This window comes from Carassius gibelio, chromosome B25, assembly GCF_023724105.1.
Source record: "Carassius gibelio isolate Cgi1373 ecotype wild population from Czech Republic chromosome B25, carGib1.2-hapl.c, whole genome shotgun sequence".
Classification (NCBI taxonomy): domain Eukaryota; kingdom Metazoa; phylum Chordata; class Actinopteri; order Cypriniformes; family Cyprinidae; genus Carassius; species Carassius gibelio.
Genome location: NC_068420.1, coordinates 10,865,433 through 10,889,147, shown reverse-complemented (window position 1 = coordinate 10,889,147; position 23,715 = coordinate 10,865,433). Strand labels below are relative to the sequence as shown.

Sequence of the window (23,715 nt, the reverse complement as noted above, 5' to 3'; positions counted from 1 at the left end):
GTGTCAAAGTTGGTCAGATTGCAAGTCACTTTAAAACACTATAGTAGTAAAACTAATGTTCTCTCTGGAAGCACTGCTTGTCAAAAAGGGGTTTTGGATGAATTAAAAGATCGCAGCATAATTATTTGATATAAAGATAAAGTTTGTCCTTGAAAAATTAAGTTGACATTATGAAAGCATCTTTCATTGCTTTAAAAATGTTCAAATTATTAATAACTAAATTGATTTATATTGATGATGAATTGATAATGCTACATATATAAGGAACACACACGAAACCTGATTAGTAGAATAAACAATAAATAAAAAAAATGTATTTCAGATTCCATTTTTATTCAAATGTCAAGAACCGAAAACAATCTTTTCAGGAGCCTTCGACTTAATTATGATAGTCAGTGATGTTGGTTTACTCTTGTTATGGTTGAAAATAATTTCAACAGATGTGTAATTAAACAAAACAGATGCTGATACAGTATGTTTAGGAGCTGAATAAAGCTTTAATTGGCTCTGAAAAGCCATATCCATTATCATCGATTCTTCCAATTACACCTTATTATTCGAACCCGACATGCCAGCATGCGTCACTTGATTTCCAGCCGCTGTTCCCACACTCATTAGCTCTTGGACTTAAACTCAATCCAATTAGACAAAAAAAAAAAAGGGAATAACTACAGATGTTGCCATATAGCTTAGCAACATGAGAGTTGGTTCCCATTTGTGCATTGTAATGACGAATCTAGATGACGAGAATGATCAGTTGCTAATTGGGCAGCTGCCACCTTAAAATCGATAGACTTTTAAAAGTCACCAATTTCTGGCTGGTACATTTATGCACAGGTCACTGTGTTACATAACATAATTGGTCTGTTAGCCTTTGGAGACATATTCCAGGCTTATGTTATCGTATTGTGGGTTGCAGCAACCTAAAAGTGTGTATTTTGACAGGAGGAGGTATTGTATGAAGTGCAACAAGCTTTATTTGATAAATCCATTATGGCTGAAGTGTATGTCCATTGCTATACCAACACGCTGAAGTACAACCACCAATAAGGAGGTGGAAGAAAATGAGTTGACTTTTCCCTGCCCTGCGTTCTGTAATTAGTTTCCGACCTCCCGCCAGCCCAGGGAATAGACCTATTTGGCAGGGAAATAGACCTGCTGACCTCAGCAGGCTTGAAGACTTCCGACAAAGTTCCTGCGAAGGACTTTTGGCACATCTGCAATATGAGCACACGCTGGAGTTCATGTAATCTTGATTTGGACATGAGTCGTGCAGGACCTGGACAAAGTGATGAATAATAACAAATGCATTTCCAATAAACTCTTCAGGAAATGTTTCCACGCCAAAAACCTCATTTGTTTACGAGCTTCCAAAATAAATCTTGTGACTCAGAGAGATAAATTTGATATCCTCTACTGAGCGCCAAAGTGATCATTAAATTTAATGGTTCACTAAAATGTCCATTAGTCTCTTTAATAACATTGTTCAAAGCTTTAATAATGTGTTATCTTCTTGGAATAATACCAATGTAAAGATGACGTGAACTTTAAAAATCAGGATTGTTTTCCTGGTCCAAATTTATATTTTTGACTTGCAGGAACCTTGAAGAAAAAGAAAAAAAGTGAGACTCAAACTCAAAAAAAGAATGGATCAACTGATTCAAACTATATATTTATTGTTTGAATATATAACCAAATATTAAATAAAGTTCGAACATAATATGTATAATATTATTTATAAATATATATGCATTATATATAATAGTGTGTGCTAGTACAGCATGTACTGTATATATGCATGTGTGTATATAAATATATATACACACATATACAGAGACTATCTGACTATTTGTTTCTTATAAGCATTTATTTTTTCATTTTTGTCTTTTATGTTTAATGTTATACACACACACACACACACACACACATAGCAGTGCTATATGCCTGTATATGGGCAGATCTGTGCTATCACACTGCTATGAGTGTAATATTGCATTTATACAACTGTTCGATGGCATGAGTGAGTAAATGCATAAGAAACGACAATTGAGTGTCTTTAAAAAAGGCTTTTTTGCACAGAACTACTAACTTCCGCCACGGTTTCAAAAATCAAGCTGACAGTTTAACAGCTGAGACCAAGCCTCTGTTACTAACTCCAAACCATCACTTTAGAACAAGTAATGAAGGAACATTGAGTTGCCTTATTGACAATTTATTGTATTACTGTACTAAAAGCAATGTGTTAGGCAGAGTGGAGTATTAATAGAGAGAGAACTGGACTGAGCAAGTGGAGCTCACATCTCAGAAAACATCAGAGTAAATGTTTTAAATAAATGTTATCTCTTCTAAACAAACTGCATATTTAAAGTCTTAAGAACTACTTTCTAGCCTAAAAATAAACTCTTAAAACTACATTCTGTGACACAAAAACAGTATTTATAAAATTATAGTGGATTCGGGCGTCCGCCATGACACTTGCCGTGAGAAATACCGCAAGCGGAGTGATACAAACGGTGAAACGGCTAGAGTTCTGTTATCACTAGAATATCACACTCCTGGAAAAGTCTCTCGGTCAATCAGATTCAACTTACAGAAATAACTGTTGTATAAATTTTTATAAAACTCCCCAATTTTTTACAAGGCAACATCAAACCTTTCAAGTGCAATTACTCAGCATTTAAAACTTTCTTTACTTCCTATTTGAATTCATGCAGTATCCACTTGGGAGGCTCGCTAGAAAAATACAGCTTGCATGTCGAACTCAAGCTAAACGCATTAGCAGCACATTCAGATGTGACACTTTGTAGCTCTATGGCACCCAGGCTCTATACAGATGCAAATAACCTTTCCTCTATGTTGTGCACTACCCAAGCCATCTCTCTGTAATTATCTTGTCTTCTGCACATTACACATCAAAACGCTGCTAATAGAAAGTGACACGTGAGGTAACCGAGTCAAGCAATTAAGATGGAGGATTAATGAAAACCTCAGTGAACCCCTTATGCCCCGCAAAAAAATGTCATTCAGAAGCTGAGAACAAAGAAACCCCAACGGTGGGAGATTTTACTTGAAAGCATTAGGTAAACAAAAGAATGACAGAAAACAAAACTAATGGATCAAATTCCAAGGCACAAATTCAGTTGTTTCTTCATTTTGTTGTCTATGAACAACTAAATGACCAAGACTAAAGAAAAATGATGAGAAAAATGGCTTTAAAGTTCTTGGACTGAATCTAGATGGCTTTATATACGAGTTCTCTGTGAATCAGAGCATACAAGACCATGTTTTGCTTAATTTTGACTAAATTTGTCTGAGTTACATCTTTCCATACATTCAAGCTACCATTTCAAAAAGTTGTTAACGATATGAAAGATACGTAATATCTTTGTACATGCATGAGATTAGATAAAATATTAAATTTAGTTAGATAATTTATCTGGCATAAAAACCTCTGAGTTAGCAAACTAATTTATATAACAGGCGCTAAATACTATACTATGCTTCAAAACAAAAGACATATTGTAAAAATTAATTAGTGAATCGTTTATTCTAATTTGATTTATTCTATTCTATTCTATTTATTTTATTGTTCTTTTTATTTTTTTATTTCTACCAAAACCAAAATGGCCAACCCTAAAACTGGGCTATCAAAAGGTTGTTAAATAAATTGAATTGAATTAGATCACTTAAAAAAAAAATCGAAATGAACACAACAGCATTAAAATTAATGTAATTGTGCATTAACACAACCAGCTAAAGTATAAAAACAAAGTAATTTCTATAACGGAAGCAAAAAAACACCAGCATTTAGCTACATTTTGCTTAAAAAACTTTAAAATGAATCAGTGAATCATTTATTTGATCAGTGAACTATTAATTCAAATGAACTGTTCAAACAAACCAATGCAGTTATTTGTCAAGCTACTTTTTCTAACAAGAAGCTGTGAACTGTAGCATGTTACTGGCAAAGTTATCTTTATGTATTTTATCACTCCACAGCAATATATAAATCCAAGATAAAGAGCAGGTATGCTAAACAGAGACAAGGCATCATAAAGACGTCAGTTGGGAGACTGTTTATGCCGCGCACGAAGGATAAGAGCGATAAGATATCACATCATATACGTGCTACAGTGACTACCAGTTAATCTGCTTTGACGTGAAGAAGCCATAACAGTCTCCATCACACTTATAAGGGCAGACAGGATAATGTACATCTACCTCAGGCTAGATTAACCCGGATGGGAATACATTCTCTTGGATTCTGAGGATCTGAAGCTTACAAACAAGAACGTGGAAATTTACTACATGCACAAACCATTTTGTAGAAGAAACGACAGAAGTCACAGGTAAACAGTTTTCAGATTTCATATCCTGAAGCCCACTGACTTTCATTTTCTATGAGTGATTTTGTATCTTGTTTTGTAATTAGTTTCTCTTGTACGAGAGCAGTGTGATACCTCCCACTTTAAAAACTCAGCCATGCTTTACATTCAATAAAATGATTAAACAAAAATGAAAAGAAAGGCTATACTGGGAGGGGGAAAAAGCAGTGTTTAATCATTTTGTTTTTCAAATGCCATGCCACAGAGCCCCCGAGCGAAAAGTTCAGACATAATTGCTAATTCATATGGCCGGCGTGATATTGATTGCATACGTGTTGGACCAGAGGGCAATTCATTTGGAGTTTTGTCACATCTAACAAACAACAGGTGTGTGGTGCTGGGTTTTGGTAGAGTGTTGTCATTTGGGGGTTGAGGTAAAGGTTATTAAAATAAACGTTTAACACTGGGATGCATTTTTATGCATGGCCCTGAGGGTTGTGTGTTGCATAATCATTGTTTTAATCTCGTTAAGGAAGCAATCCCTCGACATGTAATGAGCATGCAGATCAGATATCTAATCGTGCGGCTTATCGCTAGCTGCTCAGAGGCAATTCTTCATTGTCAGGCCAGCGAATATCCCACAGATTAGCTGCAGGCAAGGTAGTATGATGTCCAAGTTGGCTATCCATATTCATATCCACATCTATATTTGTCCATGCTCATGTTGATTTGAGTATTAAACACTTGAATAGTATTAATTTAAGGTACGTTTGGGACAGATACAGATGTGCAATTAAGTTGCGATTAATCACGAGTCAACTCATGACGATCATGCAATTAAACGTGGTTTAAAATGTAATCGATTGCCCTAAAATAAATAAAATAACAAAAATACCTTTAATTACATTTTATGTCAAGTCTTTACGTTTTCGGATAAACATATTTCCTATAAATATAAAGAATCACCCCCCTCTTCATTTTTGATTATTTCTACTTGCATAGGTAACATCTCTTACTTCACGAGGCTAACACAAAGACTTTTTTCAACAAAGGCAATATGTGACTTGTATCTAGCACTGTGACAGAATCAGCACTTTGTTTGTAATTGCATTACCTTCTCATTCGTACATGGGATTCAGCCATTTAACCTTAGCTACCTGCTCTGGTAATTGTGTTATGTAATCCAAACTTTCTTTTCTCAAAGTCACTTTGACAAGAAACCGACTGCTAAGAATAAACCCATTCAGGTCCGGCTAATGTGCTTCTATACTTGCTCCATAGGCTTGAGCAAAAAAAAATTCACAAGAGACAATTAGCATAAATTACTATGTAAATACCTTGCTTATTCCTGGAGTAAATTAACCAAGAAAGTGACAACCCATTGTTGTTTCTCCAGCAGAACTCTGCCAATTAGCCTTTTAAAGTCTCTTCACTGTCACCGTCATCTCCAAATGATTTGTCTCATCTGGATCATTGCTCAAGCACTTATTTCATGAATACAGATGATTTAAAACTTAATCTCTGACACTTAATCTGACACTTAATCTCTGAATATGCACATCAGTCATTTTCATTGGGTTTAAAGGGATAATTCACCCAAATACTAAAATTCTGTCAATTACTCAACCCTGAATCTTGGTACCAAACCATTTTAATTAAATATCATTTCCAAGTCAATCTTATTTTGTTTTAAACAGAAGAATTGAAGCAGCCTTCCAATTTTGGTATGACACGAATGTGAATAAATGATGACAAAAGTTTCATTTTTAGGTGAACTGTCCCTTTAATTATCAACAAAAAAAGTAATAAATATTCAACTGTTTCAAACTGACAATCCACTGGAAAAGTTAGAAATAACTAATCTGCTTGAATGACACACGGCATAATTAATGAAACCCCACACGCATAAATCAGTCAACGTCTGTTCACAAAGCAGCCTAATGAGTACAGAGCTGAGAGAGGGCGATCTAGGATCCATCAAACCCTGCAGCTCAGGAGAACATATCTGCCAACAGGCCCACCAGTGGATGGTGACAATATCTGTCTGATCCTGACCACAAAGACCACCCCAGGACTACACACAAGCAAACAAGTACACTCCACACAGCCATGCCCTGAGCTGCTTCATTAGCACCTGTGCAAACCAGAGAAAAAAGATCCCCCTCCAAAAACTCACAATCCATATTTAGACGTATCAGTGGCGGAAATATACAGCACTCCCCTAGTAAAAATAAATATACTCAAATATATTTGAAATACATTTATTTTGTGCTAAGTACACTAAAAATAAATGTAGATATTTATGTCCTAAATACAAATACCATTCAATTGTACTTTAGTATACTAAACTGGCATAATCATTTGGTACTTAATGCACTTTAATTGTGTGGAAGTAGTCAAACTGAAGATATAATGACATATATCAGACTGTGCTAAAGTCGAACTATATTGCAAGTATACTTCAGGTACACTTTAAATATCTTGCATTTAAAGACCAATATTATCACTATATAACTCTCATTAATAGTGACATCACAACTAATTTTATGCTTCATATGAAGAAATATGCCTTGTGCACAAGAAGTACTCCATATAATGTTTAATTATAATTTCTATATCAGCGAGTCTTGACCGATATGTCAGTAAATATGTTATAGATTTGAAATTTACATTGTTTAAACTAAATCTATTTTAAATATACTTTTTTTTTTTTACTAGGGTATTCACAAGCAGCCCATTTCTAATCCGCATATTAGAGTGATTTCTAAAGGATCATGTGACAATGAAGACTTTTGTAGTAATGATGCTTAAAATTCAGCTTTAAACATCCCAGATATAAATTATAGTTGATTATATATTAAACAGCCACTTTAAATTGTAATAATATTTCAATTTTTTGCTGTATTTTGATCAAACAAATACAGGATTGGTGAGCCTAAGAGACTTCTTTGAAAACATTTACAAATCTTTCCAACCCTAAACTTTTAATCTGAAACTGTTTAACAACATTTTTATATTTTTTCTACATTTTATTCATATTTGGTGATTCCATTAAGCAAAATCAGTTAATGAATCAGTTAATGAAGGACACATTCAAGGTAAAAGTAGTGTTCCCATTAAAAAGAAGTAGCTGGTTGTTATCTACTTGTCAAGACTATAGCTACACTATAAAGTGAGTTTTCCACCAAAGCGTCTGGCATGGCTCAAAAACTGAAGACAGCTCAACTGAAGTGCCATCACTACCTTAAAGACATTTGACACCTCCGGGAAAGTTTGTTTCTTTGACGTGTAGCTTTCATCCCTCATGTTTTTCAAGACAGACTGAAAAAAGAGCTGCGATGGACCTGCTGAACCAACAGATGTGGCTCAGCACCATCCTTGATTTAAAATGGAATCCTGCAATTGATCAAGACATCTCAGGAAACATTTCGGTTTAGGCAATGGGCTTAATTTGGATGAATCATTTCACATTTTTATTTAGACTGTCACACTTGATTTAGTGTTAATGCACCATTTCATTCTTAAAACTGAAGTGATACTGAATGCTAAAATGTCTCCTCCAGTTATTTAATTTCAGATTTGGACAAGAGTAATCCTTTTTTTCTGTGAGCTAATGTAACTTTTTAACTGGAAAGTGCCTAGTCCCTTTCCTTCCGTTATTTTCAGTAAAGAATCCAGTGAAGCAAGTTTCAACACCATCCAAATGAAAGACCTTTACAATCTCCTCTGTCCAAATCTTCCCCTTTCACGGAGATGAAGTCTGTCTTCCACCACCTGTCACTCTCCCCTCATATGTCTTGAAGCTCTACGGCCAATCATCTCTCAGTCTGACAGGACCTCAGTGGGACTGTTATGGGCAAGGATGTGAGTTTCTGCTGGAAGGCAAAAAGTGCTGAAAGCCTGATCTGTGATGGGCGATACAGCATAAACTAACAAGAACAAAAGTTCCTTTTTTTATGCCATTAGTGGAAGCATGTTTTTTTTTTTGAAAATATATATATATTTATGACTGGTTTTTCAGAAAGTTGATAATGATTTAGTATCATGGTATAATTTCCAAGTACCAAGCAGAAATTGCGAATGAAACTGATGAAATATTTTGAAGTAGGAACGCACTAGTGATGCGCGGACGGCGATTATATCTATGGGCGCTGCGCATAATACATGGGTCGGGTAATAAAAAATGCATTCTGATTATTTGCAGGTGGGTCGAGGGTGGATAAGATGAATCATTAATGATGCAAATATTAATTAAATTTTCTAAAATATGAACGTGTTTTAAATAAGCGACAGAAATGGAATAAACTGTAGGTCCAAATTAACATTTAAGTTATTTAACAAAACATTATTTAGGCAAGAGCAGTGAGGGATTTTCTATGTCTTTTGTTGTTTGATTAACATTATTAATGACAGTTGGCACAGCTTTATAAGGGCCTGTTCGCATATCGCATCTTTTGCACGCTCAAGTTCGTTATTTCAAATGTAGACATGCGGCAAGCGTGCGCAAATAGACAGCAACGTGGTCACAACGCAAATGTAGTACTGCCTACTAATGTTTCCAGGTGTGTCCACACTGCAGCGAGATAAAAACTTTTAAACTTTTCAGAATGCTGCAAGTACACTGAGAACCTACCAATCACCTTCACCATTTCTGTAACAACACTGAAAGCTTAGCCAAGATGGAGGAACAGCTGATAATAGCTGTACAGGGATGGCCATTTTTAAATTTAGTGTAAATTTAGTAGCAGATCTACTGCGAGAGATTTTCCATACTGGAAACCCATTTATCCTTTGCTGAAACTTACAGTACGTGTCGTCATGGAGAGCGCAGGTCATGGTTGCTTGCAACGGTATACGCAATGGGAGCGCAAGCTACCGAGCGCTTTGGAAAGAAGGAGAAAGTGGCATGGCTAGTGTTTTGGAAGTGACTGTAAGTGCACAGAAAAGCACCTTTGGAGGGCGTGAGTACTGAATGGCTTAAAAAGACGTGAAAATAATACTGTGGGAATGAGTAATGCGACATATGCGCAATCTCGCACCGAAATTCAGGACCTGATTAAACATAATTCTATTATACAGAGAATTGTGAAATAGATTTCCATGACTTTTACAAAACTTTCTGGGTTTATTTATTTTTCAGAAACTTTCCAGGCATGGAAATTATGCTGAACGAACCCTAAATGTGACAACTGTGTGCGGGTTGGGTGCGTTTATCTAAATCAGGCAAAAATATATATGCAGGCGGGTGACGGGTGGATAATTCATTTGAAGCTGCAGATCTGGGTGAAGTTTTAGCTCATCAGCACCAACAAATCATGCAAAGGAACATATTAAGTAAAAAAAAAAACAGTAATTTGATTATGACTCTACAATTAAAAACTATAAAACACATAATATTAGATAAGTGCCTTTACATAATAAATTCCTAAAGCTAAAAAGTAACATGACCAAGAAGCTTAGTTTTCTCAAATCTGCTTAAAATGCAGGAATGACGTCAGTGTGTAACAGGTGTGTCGACCTGCCATCAATCACAAAGACAGTCCATTCAAACAAGCATCAGCTCCTCAGACACGCACGCTAGAATCGTAACAGGTTTCTTTTTTTAATCGTTCGCTGTCTTGGCTGGCCTTTTGAGTATGCAGGCTTCTCAGCTGTCAGTCAGGCAGTGTGTGTGAGCTTTGGCCTTGCCAGTTTGTTTTGTGCACTGTCTGACCTCCCTCTGAATGATATGTGTTCTTTCAGGCCTCCCAGAGCGCTAGCACAGAGCTGCGCAAACTAAATTACGGAAGATTACTGTCAGTCGGCCCTTTGCCGCCGAGGTCTCATTTACATAGGGAAAACAAGGCAGGAAAAAAGGGCCATTATTGAAAACGGATTTATGAGGGATCCCTCATGAATTAAAGAAAGTGCATCGCATAATGTGGCTTTATTGTGTTTTGTCCAAGTGCCGGGTTATGAAGACTGTACCGACTTAGAGGGAGTCGAGGGACCTGGACGTACCCTCTGAATCTCAATATGGGAACGCTAGCCATTCTTTAACATTCTTTGGATGCTGGAATGGAGAGTCTAGCTCTTGTTCCTCTGGGGAATGAACATTGTGAAACACCATGTGTGTCCACTGAATCCTGAAATATTGCCAGCCTGTCTTTTATGTACATCTATACGCCACTGCTATGGCTCTCAGCATGCTAATTTCTGCAGGAACAATAGGGTTATACTGTGGTCATTCGCTGCAGCTCTTATTTGACCCTTTATATTGGTTGCACTATAAATATTTGGTGTGCATAAAACATTTAAAATAAGAAAGCAATAATATGCATGGCTTTTTAGAGTTGGATTCTTATTTAGTTTATTATAACATTTAATAAAAATGTCATTAAATCGAATTTAATTAAGTAATTCATTTAAATGTAACAATTATAACAACACATGTAATTAAATGTAATTTAATGTTAAATCAAATAATTTCAACAAACATTGTGCAGTAAAAATGCAGAAAATGTGCATGATCAATTACATAGAGTAACATTAACTGAGACACACACATACACAATGCAAATTACCAATAAAAACCCTCTAATTATTGTAATTATGTTTGTACTTTAAAAATATGAAGACAATAATTTGCCTTTTTTTGACTTCTTATTTCATTGATTATAACAAATAATATTACTTTTTATTAAATTCTAATTCTTAATAATTTTCTGAATTTACCTTAAATGTGTAGCTGTAATGCCATTTTGAAACAGTTCTAGGATGAAGAGTTGCATGCAAATTGTCCTCCTCATTTACATAATACATTTAGACATTCAATACTATGTTTCATGTTATCTGTAAGTAGTGCATGTCATAAGTGACATCATCACATGAATATTCACAATATAAGTACTCACAAGCCAAAGCTTAATTATAATATACCTTAAACTGCCACCTCAATATTTGACATGAATCGCTTCTCAGTCATTTTGAGCCGAAAGACAAGACAAAATCTTGATACTACAAGACAACCTATACTACTACTGCAACCATTTTTATAATGAATGCCACAGTGCATGCTGGGAACAGGACAAATGGGACTATTTGCAAAGGACTCAAAACTATGCATTCATCAAACTCACTTGCTATACTTCTTGTTTTGACATTGAAAAAGTATGTAGTAACAGAAAATGCATTTCCTGTGTTCCAGAAAGTTGAAAGCTTTAGAATAGTAAACAAACAAACACATTTTTTTTAAATATTATTTGCTCAATGTTTTTTTTTTTTTTTTTTTTTTTTAGTGTGATAAGAGCATGAGCCCAATTTTAAATATCTATTTTCAATTCAGGTAGTCAAAGAGAGGCTGTAGGCTTTGAAGGGTTGTATTGTACCTAGGATTCCCTTTAAAGTCTGTTGCTTCAGAGGTGGAAAAAAATGAGAGCACATCCTGTAACATGTCAGATGTGAGTGCTTAGTGTTTGCTTTTTTCGCTTGACAGACTTGGGAGACTTGGGGCCGAATGGTTCGCAGCAATTTCCTGTGAAATGCAGAAGTAGGGTTCAGACGAAAGTGAAGGAGGACGTGGTAGGCGGTCCTTTTTCATCTCATACAAAGAGGTCTGACTGGCTTCTGATTGACCGCCCAAAAATACAGACATACTCTCTATTAATCTACAGTACCTATGTATGTATGTATGTATCTATCTAGATAGATAGATAGATAGATAGTATTTTATATAATATTTTAACAGTTGTTAACTATTTTCACTGTAAACCCCTCTCGAAAAAGAGGGTCTAGAAACCCTCATGCACTATTTTGTACCTTTGTCATTAGTTCACTTGCCATTTCTATCGCTTCTTATTATAGTTGAAGCTTGGACTTAATTATCAACTGGTAATAAGGAATTGGAATCAGTGTCTCTATCTATATCACACAATCATCTTTCTTTCTCTCTCTTGTTCATTCTTTAATTTACACAGGAAATTAGTATAGTCAAATTTCATCTATATGTAGCCACCAGGAGCGGTTCAAGGGATAATCTTTTCCTGAGTCGCAGCAAGGTATCACATCACTGTCAAAGGAAGCACAGCTCCATATCCATGTAATACAACCAATCAGCATCGCACCATTGACCTCTACATCCGGAGTGTGTCACTGTTAATTACATATCCACAGACTTCTCTATAATCACAAAATGCTCCAGAGGTCTCTAAATGGACAATATAAAATAATACAATTGATTTTTCTATATTCTGACAAAGCATAGCGTCTCCTCAAACAAAGTTTCATATAGTACAGTATGCACTGGTTCATTCAATTAAAAATGTTTTAATGAGTTATACTGTATGTAGCGCTATGGTGTGATTCGTTATTGTAAGCCAGCTTATTTGTATGTAAATTAAGCAGTTTTTTGTGATTATTCAAAATGAGTTCCTACATATAAAGGAAAAGAAATCATAAAAATATTGAAATGATTAAACACTACATGATTAAATAATTAAAATATATAAATGTATTTTATTAAAAACCAAAGTAGAATTAAAGGGACAATAAGTAACTTTTTAGGTATTTTATTATCTAAAATCAATATTTTTATTCATAAATATGCCCTCAATGGTGTACAAATACCTATGCCAATGTTTAAACTAATCCTCGTAAATGAAGAATTTATTATCTTTATATACATGGGACGGGTAGGTCGACGGAGGCTTCCATGTAGTTCCGCCATCTTGCAAAACTATAATAGCAGAGAGGGACAAAAAGTACTAAGCCAACGCGTTACCACAACGCGTTTTCGGTCAGAGCCAGAAACGCAGGTGCAGAGCAGTGAGAGGCGCTTGAAACTGCACCGGCAAGTTTAAAAGTCTGGATTGCATTCTTATTATGGACCATACATATGCCGCGCCACAGGAGAAGAAAACATCGTCCCCAAAACAGTCAAAAATAGAACGTAAAAGGAAACGTGACCGTAGATTACAGAAAACAAGAGTTAATGTCGGGGAAGCTTTTTCTAGGTGGAAAGAGCTAATGCTGGATAAAGATTTCAAAAGAGACGCTGAAGTGGCCAGTTTTCTTCTCGACAGGTAAGTCAGTGTTACAGTCTATATTATAATATTTTTTTTATATCTAACAATGCACATTATTCAGAAAATATAACGAATAAAGAAGACATAACTACTAATTACAATATTTCATGTTTTCCACAGTCAGTAATTCATACTGTAACATTCGTTTGTTTATGGTCATGTTGCAGTTTGTTTGAAATAACTCGACGAAGTGCTATTAGAAGACATCCTGTCAAAGCTTTTTGGTACATATCGCCTACCGTAGATGCAACGCGCATTTGAAAAAGCGAGGCGCTGGAGAGCAAAATTAGTTTGAATGCAAAATACAATTTCACCACTAGATGGGAGTAATTCCTACTTAGTGTCCCTTTAATGATTGCAAGCATCCAAGCAACGAACTTTAGAGGAGATAAAGGGATAGGTCACCTCAAATGAAAATTCTGTCATTAATTAATTTGTGTTTCGAAGATGAATGAAAGTCTCACAGGTTTGGAACGAAATGAGGCTGAGTAAACAATGACAAAATTTCCATTTTTGGGTGAACTATCCCTTTAAGTTCCTGAAGGAATACGTATTTTTGAACAAATCAGTTGAGTGAATGATTCAATGACTTCCTCATAGAATCAGACACTTGATTCACTCTTGAATTAATCAAATGAATCGGCTGAATGACAGAACCAACGACTTACTCATAAAGACACATGCAACATAATGAAACGTATAAACATGCAAATTGTACTTTCGCTGTAGTTGTACTACTTGAACTACAAGCAGCTTAAACTTATACAGTAGCTTGGAAAACAGTAGCTCAGCAGCTCCCCCAACATTGGTAGGTGTTTTCAGGGAGGTTGCTCTTGGGGATGTGCATTGGAGGTTCTCAGGATTAGAAGAGACGCTTTGGAAACACCTGGGGGTGCTTGGGAGATGCGGCTGCCAACCCTAAGCTGTGACACGGAGCTTTGTATGGAGATCTTAGGCTTTGAGTCCCTGCTATCTCAGCAAAGTCCACCCCAGATGTTTCACATTCCGTCATGATCCCAAGGATTACTGGAACACATGACCTGAGCACCTTTGGACTGCGGCGCTTCCGCAGGTTGCCACACACACCCAAGTGGAAATGACAGAAGTTGTGTGCACATCAATACAGGGTTCATTTTGTGCTTGCACAGGCAAAGTCCCAACTTAAACCCTCAGAACACTAGGGTTATAAAACAAGGGGTGTGTATTAGTAGCCTACTTTATGAAAACAAAGCTTTGACGTCAAACAAGCCTAAAGTCTGGAGGACGTTTTGGAGGAATTCCAAATGAAAGAATGTTTGGCCCCATAGCTTTTTATACTGTGAGAACTGGGTCCCTTGAGCTGTGACTTATTCATGTGTTTTGAGAGATTCCCATTAGATACTACAAACCCCAATTCTTCTTCCTGGGTTAGATGCAAAAATAAACATGACAGTTGGAAACAAACTGTAGTCCTACTTCTCCAGTTAGTTCTTCTCATACTCTAAACACACATTAAAGCACTTTACGTTGTTTATAGCAAGCCTTGAAACAATTTGCTGGACCGTTTTTTTTTTTCCTTTCTACATCAGTAATGGCTGTTGGAAACACTGCCAGAAGAAGCATTAGCTTTGTTTTTCATATGCCGATCTCTCAGTGCAGCATCCAAAGCAAAGCTGACAGGCAACCTGAAACCTGCCAGTCGGACGAAACAAGACAATTGTTCTCGGCTAAAGCACTGAAACATCTTTCTAAATAGTATGACCGTCTGCAGGGCCAGGTCGTGGGACCAGCGAACAGAAGTTTTGGGATGGTGTGAAAAAATCCGATGGATACCATCCAAAGCCCCACAAGCTCAGCCTACGGGAATTAGGCTTTAGGAATGTTGTCATCGCAGCTCGAGTCGCAGACAGGCACAAAATTCTTTATTTTCCCTTTGGTGCTTTTTATTCTAAAGTGGTCTTTCGTTGGATCTGGCAAGACATATCCAAGAGAGGAATGAGAAGTTAAATCACACAGATAGGCAAGAATGAGTCTGTCTACTCCAAATATAGTTTCCATGGGGACTGACTTCATCTTTAATTGCTAGTTTGAACAGCACAGTGGTAGAAATTTGTTGTTTTGTTGATGACCTGCACTGCTAATGAGGAACTCTGAGGGTTTCTGTGCTGGAAACTTATCTCAGGCTAACACAATGTGCATACTTTCAAATTCAAAATGGCTGTCATTAACACCTTCAAAAGAATGCAAATCAGCTGCAATTCATTTTGAGAAATTTAGTAAGAAAAAAATATAGTATCTTTATTAGGAATTAGCATCAAATGAATGAATTGAGTTGAAGCTGAAGGGTGTACATTTTTTCAGTGTTAAAATGCTCTCTCCTATGTCAGCTTAATATGCACAGACAACTATATATACAACTAATATATATATATATATATATATATATATATATATATATATATATATATATATATATATATATATATATATATATATATATATATATATATATATATATATACATATAAAACAGTGGTGCTTCAGTTGTCTGATGATATATACAGATGGAGAAATATATGCTATTGAAAATAAAACACAATGAGACAATGTTAGAATGTAGAATGTCATAATGTATTTCATAACAGCCATTTTCAACATTGGTAATAATAAGAAATGCTTCTTGAGCAGCAAATCAGTATATTAGAATGATTAAAATTCAGCTTTAGTATTAAAGGAATAAATTAAATTAAGTATAAATTATGAAATATTAAAATATATATATTTTTTAATTCCAATAAAATTTCACAAGATGAGAGTTTTCACTTTGTTACTGATAGTGAAAAAAAATACTAAAATGTATTTGAAATACATTTTTTTCATGCTAATTATACTAAAAAACACATTTACATATTTACCTACCCAATAAAAAAATACCCTGCACTTGCACTTTTAGTATACTTACTATAGTTTTACGACTAAAGTCTGTTAAAATAAAGCAACATATTTTGTACTTAAAGCACTTTACTTGTGCGGAAGTAGTGCTGAAATCCAACTAAATGTATATACTGAAGTATATCTGATTGTGGTGTAACTACTGCAAGTATACTTTAGGTACACTTTAAATATCTTGCATTTAAAGACCAATATTATTTAAAAGACAATAAAACTCTCATTAATTGTGACAATACAACTCTTTTTAGGCTTAATATTAAGGAAGGTGCATTGTGCACAAGTAGTACCCTAAATAAAGTTTAATTATAATTTTCATATCAGTCTCGAGCAACATGTCAGTAAATATGTTCATAGATTTGAATTATGAAAACATATTACTTTTTTTTTTTTTACATATTACAAATAAAAATCTGGCCAACCCTGAACTTTTGATTGGTAGTGAACATATATGAATAAATATTGTTTATATATCAGATTTGCTGACACTAATGGTACAGAAATGACACATGTTTAGCTTTAAATAACATTACATTTCTCACTGACAGTTTCACAACTACAATACACTATTTTGACAGCAGCGTTATATCACTGGGAAATAGACCGAAAACCAGTTATGACAGTAGACGCTTCAAAGCTTCAGCTGACAATTAACACGAGGAGAGAAGCACTTCATGTTTAGTGGGTCAACAAAAACTAAACATCAAATTCATATCAATGCTGCAAAGTTTAATTAGCAGAAACAGACTCTAATTGACAGAGACTGCTAAGAGGCACAAGCAAACGCCCACCTATACGGCACAATAAAGATTCTTTGCAGAGTATTTAGCATGTAAATACAGAGCTTCCATACTGTTTGCACAAATGACTATTTCACAGTTATGTACATCGTAGTGCTTGTAAAGGAAATAAGCATCCTGTCCTCTTCAGGGAAAGCTTCATTCCAACGCACAATTCATTCACTTTCAAATTTGCCTCACACTGTGCTTTTGATAGATCTTGGGATAAATATATCATCTCCGATATGAGATGATAATAAGATTCATAATGTCATAACAGTTAAGTCGGGACAACAAATGCTAAGAAACTGCCTCAGAACCTCCTGCTTCCCAACGTCTGAGATCTTCCAAAAGCTTGAAAACAGTCTGACCTTCCACGAGTCGGTTTTATGACACCTCTGTAATCACCACGTCCACCTCATTAACTAAGTGAAGCATGTTATAATGCTATTCCAAATTTTTTATTCCAAATTGAACGCGTCTGTGGAAATGTGGAGCGTAAGCTCAAGGTCAAAATTCACCGGGGGACTCTGGGAGAAACGAAAATTACATATTTTAATCATCATAAAAAAGACAGGGGAAAAGATGATTTGAATCCAGCCGCCCGGCAATAAAAAAAAAAAAGACTAGAAAAAGATTACATCTCTGTCCAGCAGCAGGAAAGAAAATTACAGACCTTTTGACTTTGTACCTGAGTTCAGTTGTAAAGGTAGAGCCATTGAGCAAACATTCGTAAACAAGATAATAGTATAATTTATCACTAGAGCGATATTTTGGGCTTAATGCAAAGCTGTTTTGTTTTAGCCTATTATAAGCATTAGCTCATTATAGGCTTATTTTGCCCTTCATTTTAAGGTCAGGCTTTGAAATTCCAACGAAAAACTGAGGGAAAGTGTGCTGGTCTATACTTAAAAAAAAATGCTTGTGAGCTTCTCTGCAATTTGTTGAATTTGCATTACTGACTCCTGTCTTGTTGTCGCAATTCGGCATTCAGAAGAGACGGCAGCAGTGTGATCTACGACTGAAATATTTATCCACATGGCTCTTTTCTGCTGAGAATGTTCTGCAATTGCTTTCCTGAAAGCAATGTGCCTAATGGTGAAATGATGCCTGCCAAAAATGACAGTAAATGACTGTAATGGTTTTTGGAAAAGGCTTTGATGACTGATTTTACAGTAGCACTGCAATGTTTCTGGAAGCTGCTTCTTCTAGGCGAATAGCAGTGAAAATTGTACGCTAAAGAAGTCTGAAACACCATTTTATGCTAAAAGCTTTAAAATGATCAGAATTATATTGCAATACAAATGTAAACATGTTCAAGGAATAGTGCACCCAAAAATGAAAATGTCTATAATGTTCTTTTCCTTTCTGTGAAAAAGAATGGTAACCAGGGGCTATCAAGTACCACAAAATATAATATATTACATTGCAAGGCAACTTTTATGATACATTTATGGGGATTTTTGTCATTTTTAGAGCTTTACAGCCTCTTGTCACCATTTATTTTCATTGTATCGAAAATAACAGCATGAACACTGTGCTAAACATCTAAATTTCTTTCTCACTGAAAGAAAGGGTTTAAATTAACATGAGGGTGAGTGAAGTATGACAGAATTCATTTAACTGAGTGAACTATCTTTTTAAAGTCAAACAGCATAGTGCACATCAAATCTTTTGAGATTACTGAATGAACCCTAGAAGTTACGTTGAAAAAAACTGAAAAACTAAGTAAAAAACTGCCATAAAGGGAATCAGTTCAAAGGGCCCCTGTAGACAGATTCACCTTTACTGGGGTTCCAAAACGACCGCACCACCTCAAAAGATGAATGATCATGTCAGGTAAAACCGACCAACAGAATCAGAACAGAGATCAAGCATGTGGATAAAGCCCTGAAAGCACAAAAGAGCTGTAAAATAAATGGACGAGATAGAAGAAAACTAAATCCATTTTGGAATGACATACAGTTGACAGCTTCAAAAAAAGGAATAATAAAGAGCTGCTCTATTGGCCGGTGGCTTTGTTTACTGCACTTTTTTTATTGTGTCTATGTGTCTTTGTAATTTTAATATTGATTTTTCATTGTTTAACTTATTTAAACGACTTGTGAATTTTCTGCTTTGTTGGAAGAACTGTGTAGACAGGACTTTTAATGGACTTGTTTGCAATGCCAAACGAAACACATGTTGACAGCACCAAAGTGCCTGGAGCACAAATCAATAAATAATTGTGGGCAAATTGGTCAGCTCTGCCCCAAGACAATAAGCAGAAATCAAAGACCTTCTGGGAATACTATATGTGAAAAATGAAAACTGATGAGACATCTTATGATCTAGTACTCATAAGTGAATTATCTTTCTCATTTTGATATTGCAGTGATGCAGAAGGATGCTTTATTTAGTAAAACATCATACTGTATACACACATTTTATACACATGATATAAATATTATTTAAATACTAATACATTCATACTATATATTTTTTTAAATCAATAATTTAATGTTATATATAGGGATGGGTGATACATTGGTAGAAATTTGTCAACTGGCAGAATGATTTTGCTGTGATTTAATGTTATATATAGGTCACGAAAACTAATTCAGTTGTATAACTTTGATAAGATGAAACATTATAATAATAATTTGTATTATAATACTAAATATATTTCTTATATATTTCATTTACACAGTATAGAATATGGAGTGTTTTTATACATTCTACAACCACATATGCACACATATAAAATATAGTATATATAAATAGAAATATTTTATGTGTATATGGCTACATGTGTATATTATATTTAACCTATATAGCTAGGATTACACACCCAACACTTAATTAGAAATTAATTTGCCTAAAAACTAAATGTCTGTCTTATTTGGATGTGGGTGAAGCCGTAAAGATTCTATGATCATCAATCTGAGATGTGTCGAGATGTGCACTGCAAATCCACCTACAGTGCACGGTGCAAAAGACAAATGGGAACATGTAGGGTATGAACCTTTCCCAGGTAACCTTTAAAATCCTCATGGAGGCAGCCTGCGTTAACGCCGAATTACACTGCACACACCTTCCCACTAAGATGCTAAATGACCTTCCGTCTCAGACTGCATGCGATTGTTAACGTGTCTTTCAAGAGACGGAAATTAACATTAAATTACAGCAATGTGAAGATTAGCTGATGCTGACTAATGTGTTCAATTAAGATGCGAGGCAGAACCCTCCGTTAACTGATCAACCTTTGACATGTTATTTCCGATGCCACGAGTGCGTGGGGAACTTCAGAAACATAAAATGAGTGCCTTGCAACTTTTGATGGAGTGAAAGCAATAAGTGAGCTAAATGAATTTGATTTGATTTCGTGGGTGCTGACAAAACTTTAAATAAGTTAGTATAGATAGATAAACTTCGGTGAGGGTATTGCTTCAAGCACTGGGGATTTTAATTCATCTTTTGATTCCATTCACCAATATGATTCACTCTTTCGGTAAATGATATCATTAGGCTGAGACAAATGCCTTTTCATCCATTGTGAGTCAATGAATCAGTCATTGAATCACTGAGTCATTCACATCTAAAGCGAGTCTTGTTACGCCTTATTAAACTTAATGTCTTCAAGTGAGCTAAAAGATGAAGAAATGGCTTCTAAGCACAATAAATTTTTGCTCAACCAAAGAAAATAGAGCAGATTGATTTGTTTTCCTCCATTTTGTCAACTAGAGCCGACGTTTATCAAGCAACCAAAGCAGCCATGCACTTCCAAGGAAGATTTTCAGTGTCAGCGGAAGAGAACGAGAAAGATTCATTGACTTAAAAAAAAAGATCTGTTCAAAAATACACACTCGTTTACTTAAAACGATTCGTTCCGATTTGTCCCTTTTGGCTAGTTTGAAAATAATCCTAAACAAACGGCGATTCGAAAAAGCATCAGAAAAGTAATGAGCCTGATCCTGGCCGACGAAAAAACATTTCAATTCAATCTCGGCCGGATAAACAGCTGCTAATCCCACTAAAAGCACATCTTGGCTTGAAAGTGGAGCAATTACTTCAACATTAGCTTTCAAGCTGAACTTCATCTGTCTGATCCTGATATCTCATGTTGTTGCACTAAGCCAGAAGGCCTACCTTTTGTCGAATCTCCTCCTCCATTTTGACGGGTGATCCATACTCAGCCACCTGCTTGACTCCTTCACTGGCGAAACCTCCATACTCCCATAACACATAGCTCCTGGAGTGAGATGCGCCAATGAGAGCTGACCAATGATTAGCACGTCCTTTGGGACAGAAACAACAGCGGTGAACAAAGAACAGATCTTTGGAGCTGCAGCGTCATATAAAGCTAAATCCTGCCAGTTAATTGCACTTCTGATGTGACTTGTTCTCTAGCGTGTATCTGCACAAATCTAAGCTTCTCCTCTTGTCTCTCTTTAAAGAGCCTACCGCATACATCAACGTCTGTTTCCACAGACCCATTAGCTAGCAGCAGTGCGCTATGTGACAACATCCACCTGGCTTCTCTTATCTTACAAAGTATCACGGCTCAGGCTGGAGTCTTGCCTGCTTTCCAGACAGTAAATAACAGATTGGATCATTGCTGCCACACACATAGGTAATGAACCAGCTCTCCTGGTGACTGCTGTATTAGCAAACCAGCCCTCAGAGCTTAAGCAGCAAGAGAAAGATATTGCTGCCCACCTCTGCCTGAGCTACCACACTTTTTTCAAATGATCAGGTTTGGATTGTAAAATCAGTGTGGCATTAAGAATATCAAAAATGTGTTTTCAGTGCTCTTTAAAACTCAATTGTTGTACCTGACTGTTAAAACTACCTTTTTGCAATTTATATGTATATTTGTATATTAAAAACAAGAATTTGTCAACTTTGCCACCTTAAACTTACAAAGATGCTGGATGATTTCAAACACGTTTATCAAACTGAAAAAGAACATGGAAAATGCATGGAATATAGTAAATGTCTTACATTTCATTTTTATTTCATATACTTACATTTCACACACAATAAACACACATAAAATAAAATAAAATAAAATAAAAAGCAGATGTTGTCTGGTGTTCTTCTTAACAAAATCTGATATTTTATACTTTTTTGTACTTTATTGTTAATTACTAATATTAGTAACTATATATTCAAAATAATTACAAATAGAAGTTACTTTATTTTCAATCATTTTCTGTCACATTATTAAAATTAAACCGCATTGAATGTCAACTTTGTAAATCATGTATCATACAGTTGTAAAAGGGTTTTATAGGCAGGGTACTGCACAACACTAGGACAATGTACCTCACAATGCGATACTATTATATTAGAATAATATATTTTTCATAATATTTAATCATGTTTATCTGTGTTGATTTATTAATTTTAACATTAATTCATATTTTAGTTTTAATTTTAATTTTAATTTATTTAAATTGGTTACTGCGCTATATGTGCTTTTGTCATTTTTATCAGTTTTTTTAATTTTTGTTTAGATTTAATTTATATTAATTTTAGATTTAGCTGTAGTAATTTTTAAGCTTAAGTTCTTTATCTAATATTTATACTTTATTTGATCTTTTTCAATAAATGAAAATGTTTTGAAATTGTTTTAGTTTTAATTAACAATAACAAGACTGATGTGATTACTATGCTCTTTTGTCACAAGGCTTTGTTCTTACTTGGGTAGTCTTTGGGATGCACTTTCTCCGACCAGTTTCCATAGAAAGTGACTCTATACTTGGCAGTTCCACAAGCACAGCACTCTTGAATAGGTTTTTCAGTCGTCGCAACTGGATCTGCAATGCACAACGATCAGAAGATTATAGTCATTTCTCTTCAATTGCATCGCGTCCGTTATTTCCATCAACTGCTGAGAATCTACATTTCTCCTTTTCGTCACATAATAATGCATATGTGCATTTAACCTCCTCCTTCCACACACACACACTCTAGCCTATACAAACATTACACATACACAAATTGATGTGGCATGCATAAACGTTACAATTTAAAAGGCATGTATTTTATTTAGCAACATCCAAAGCAGATGACAGGAAAAGAGGTTTTTGTTACAAAAAAACAGATTCTGTAGATGTAAAAATGTTTCAGAGGGATGTACATGAGAAACCCAGCTTAAAAATTACCTTTCTCACAGAGTCTTTTGGTAAGTGAGCCCTCATCTTGGAAGAAAATGATTTTTCGCTGCACAACACTGGCCCTGTAATGAAGACATTACAATGTTCATCCAGCTTATTTATCCTTATTTATCCAGCCTTTTATCTGTCTTTTAGATATAGTTCTGAGAAAGTGCACTTTTACATTTACTCTACCACCATTATCGCATTCAAAATTGTATTGTAGTGGGGATAGATGATGCATCTTTTTAACAAAGGCTTCTGTGCATAATGCCGCGTTTGCATAATGCTACTATCTGAGAGCATATTTCAATGACTCCAGTCAGCATCCTGAATGCTTTAAACAGTTCAGCTTTTCAAATGAAGCCGAATAGAGACATCAACTGATGCCAATATGTTTAGCAAGCGTTGGAGAAAAAGAAAATGTATTCAAGAGCACCATCTATGTTTGGTCTATGCCACACTCAGCTTAGATCAACCC

The 23,715-nt window shown here is 35.3% G+C and overlaps 1 protein-coding gene across 1 annotated transcript in view; it reads right to left on the bottom strand.

Annotated features, from left to right (window-relative positions):
* Window positions 1-23,715, bottom strand: part of spon1b (spondin 1b) — a 66,211-nt gene that overhangs the window by 27,934 nt on the left and 14,562 nt on the right. Inside the window, exons 4-6 of the mRNA XM_052597794.1 lie at window positions 23,244-23,317; window positions 22,779-22,895; window positions 21,223-21,371 (exon numbers count right to left, since the gene is read on the bottom strand). Coding sequence (XP_052453754.1) covers window positions 21,223-21,371; window positions 22,779-22,895; window positions 23,244-23,317 — 340 coding nt within the window. The remainder of the gene's footprint in view (window positions 1-21,222; window positions 21,372-22,778; window positions 22,896-23,243; window positions 23,318-23,715) is intronic.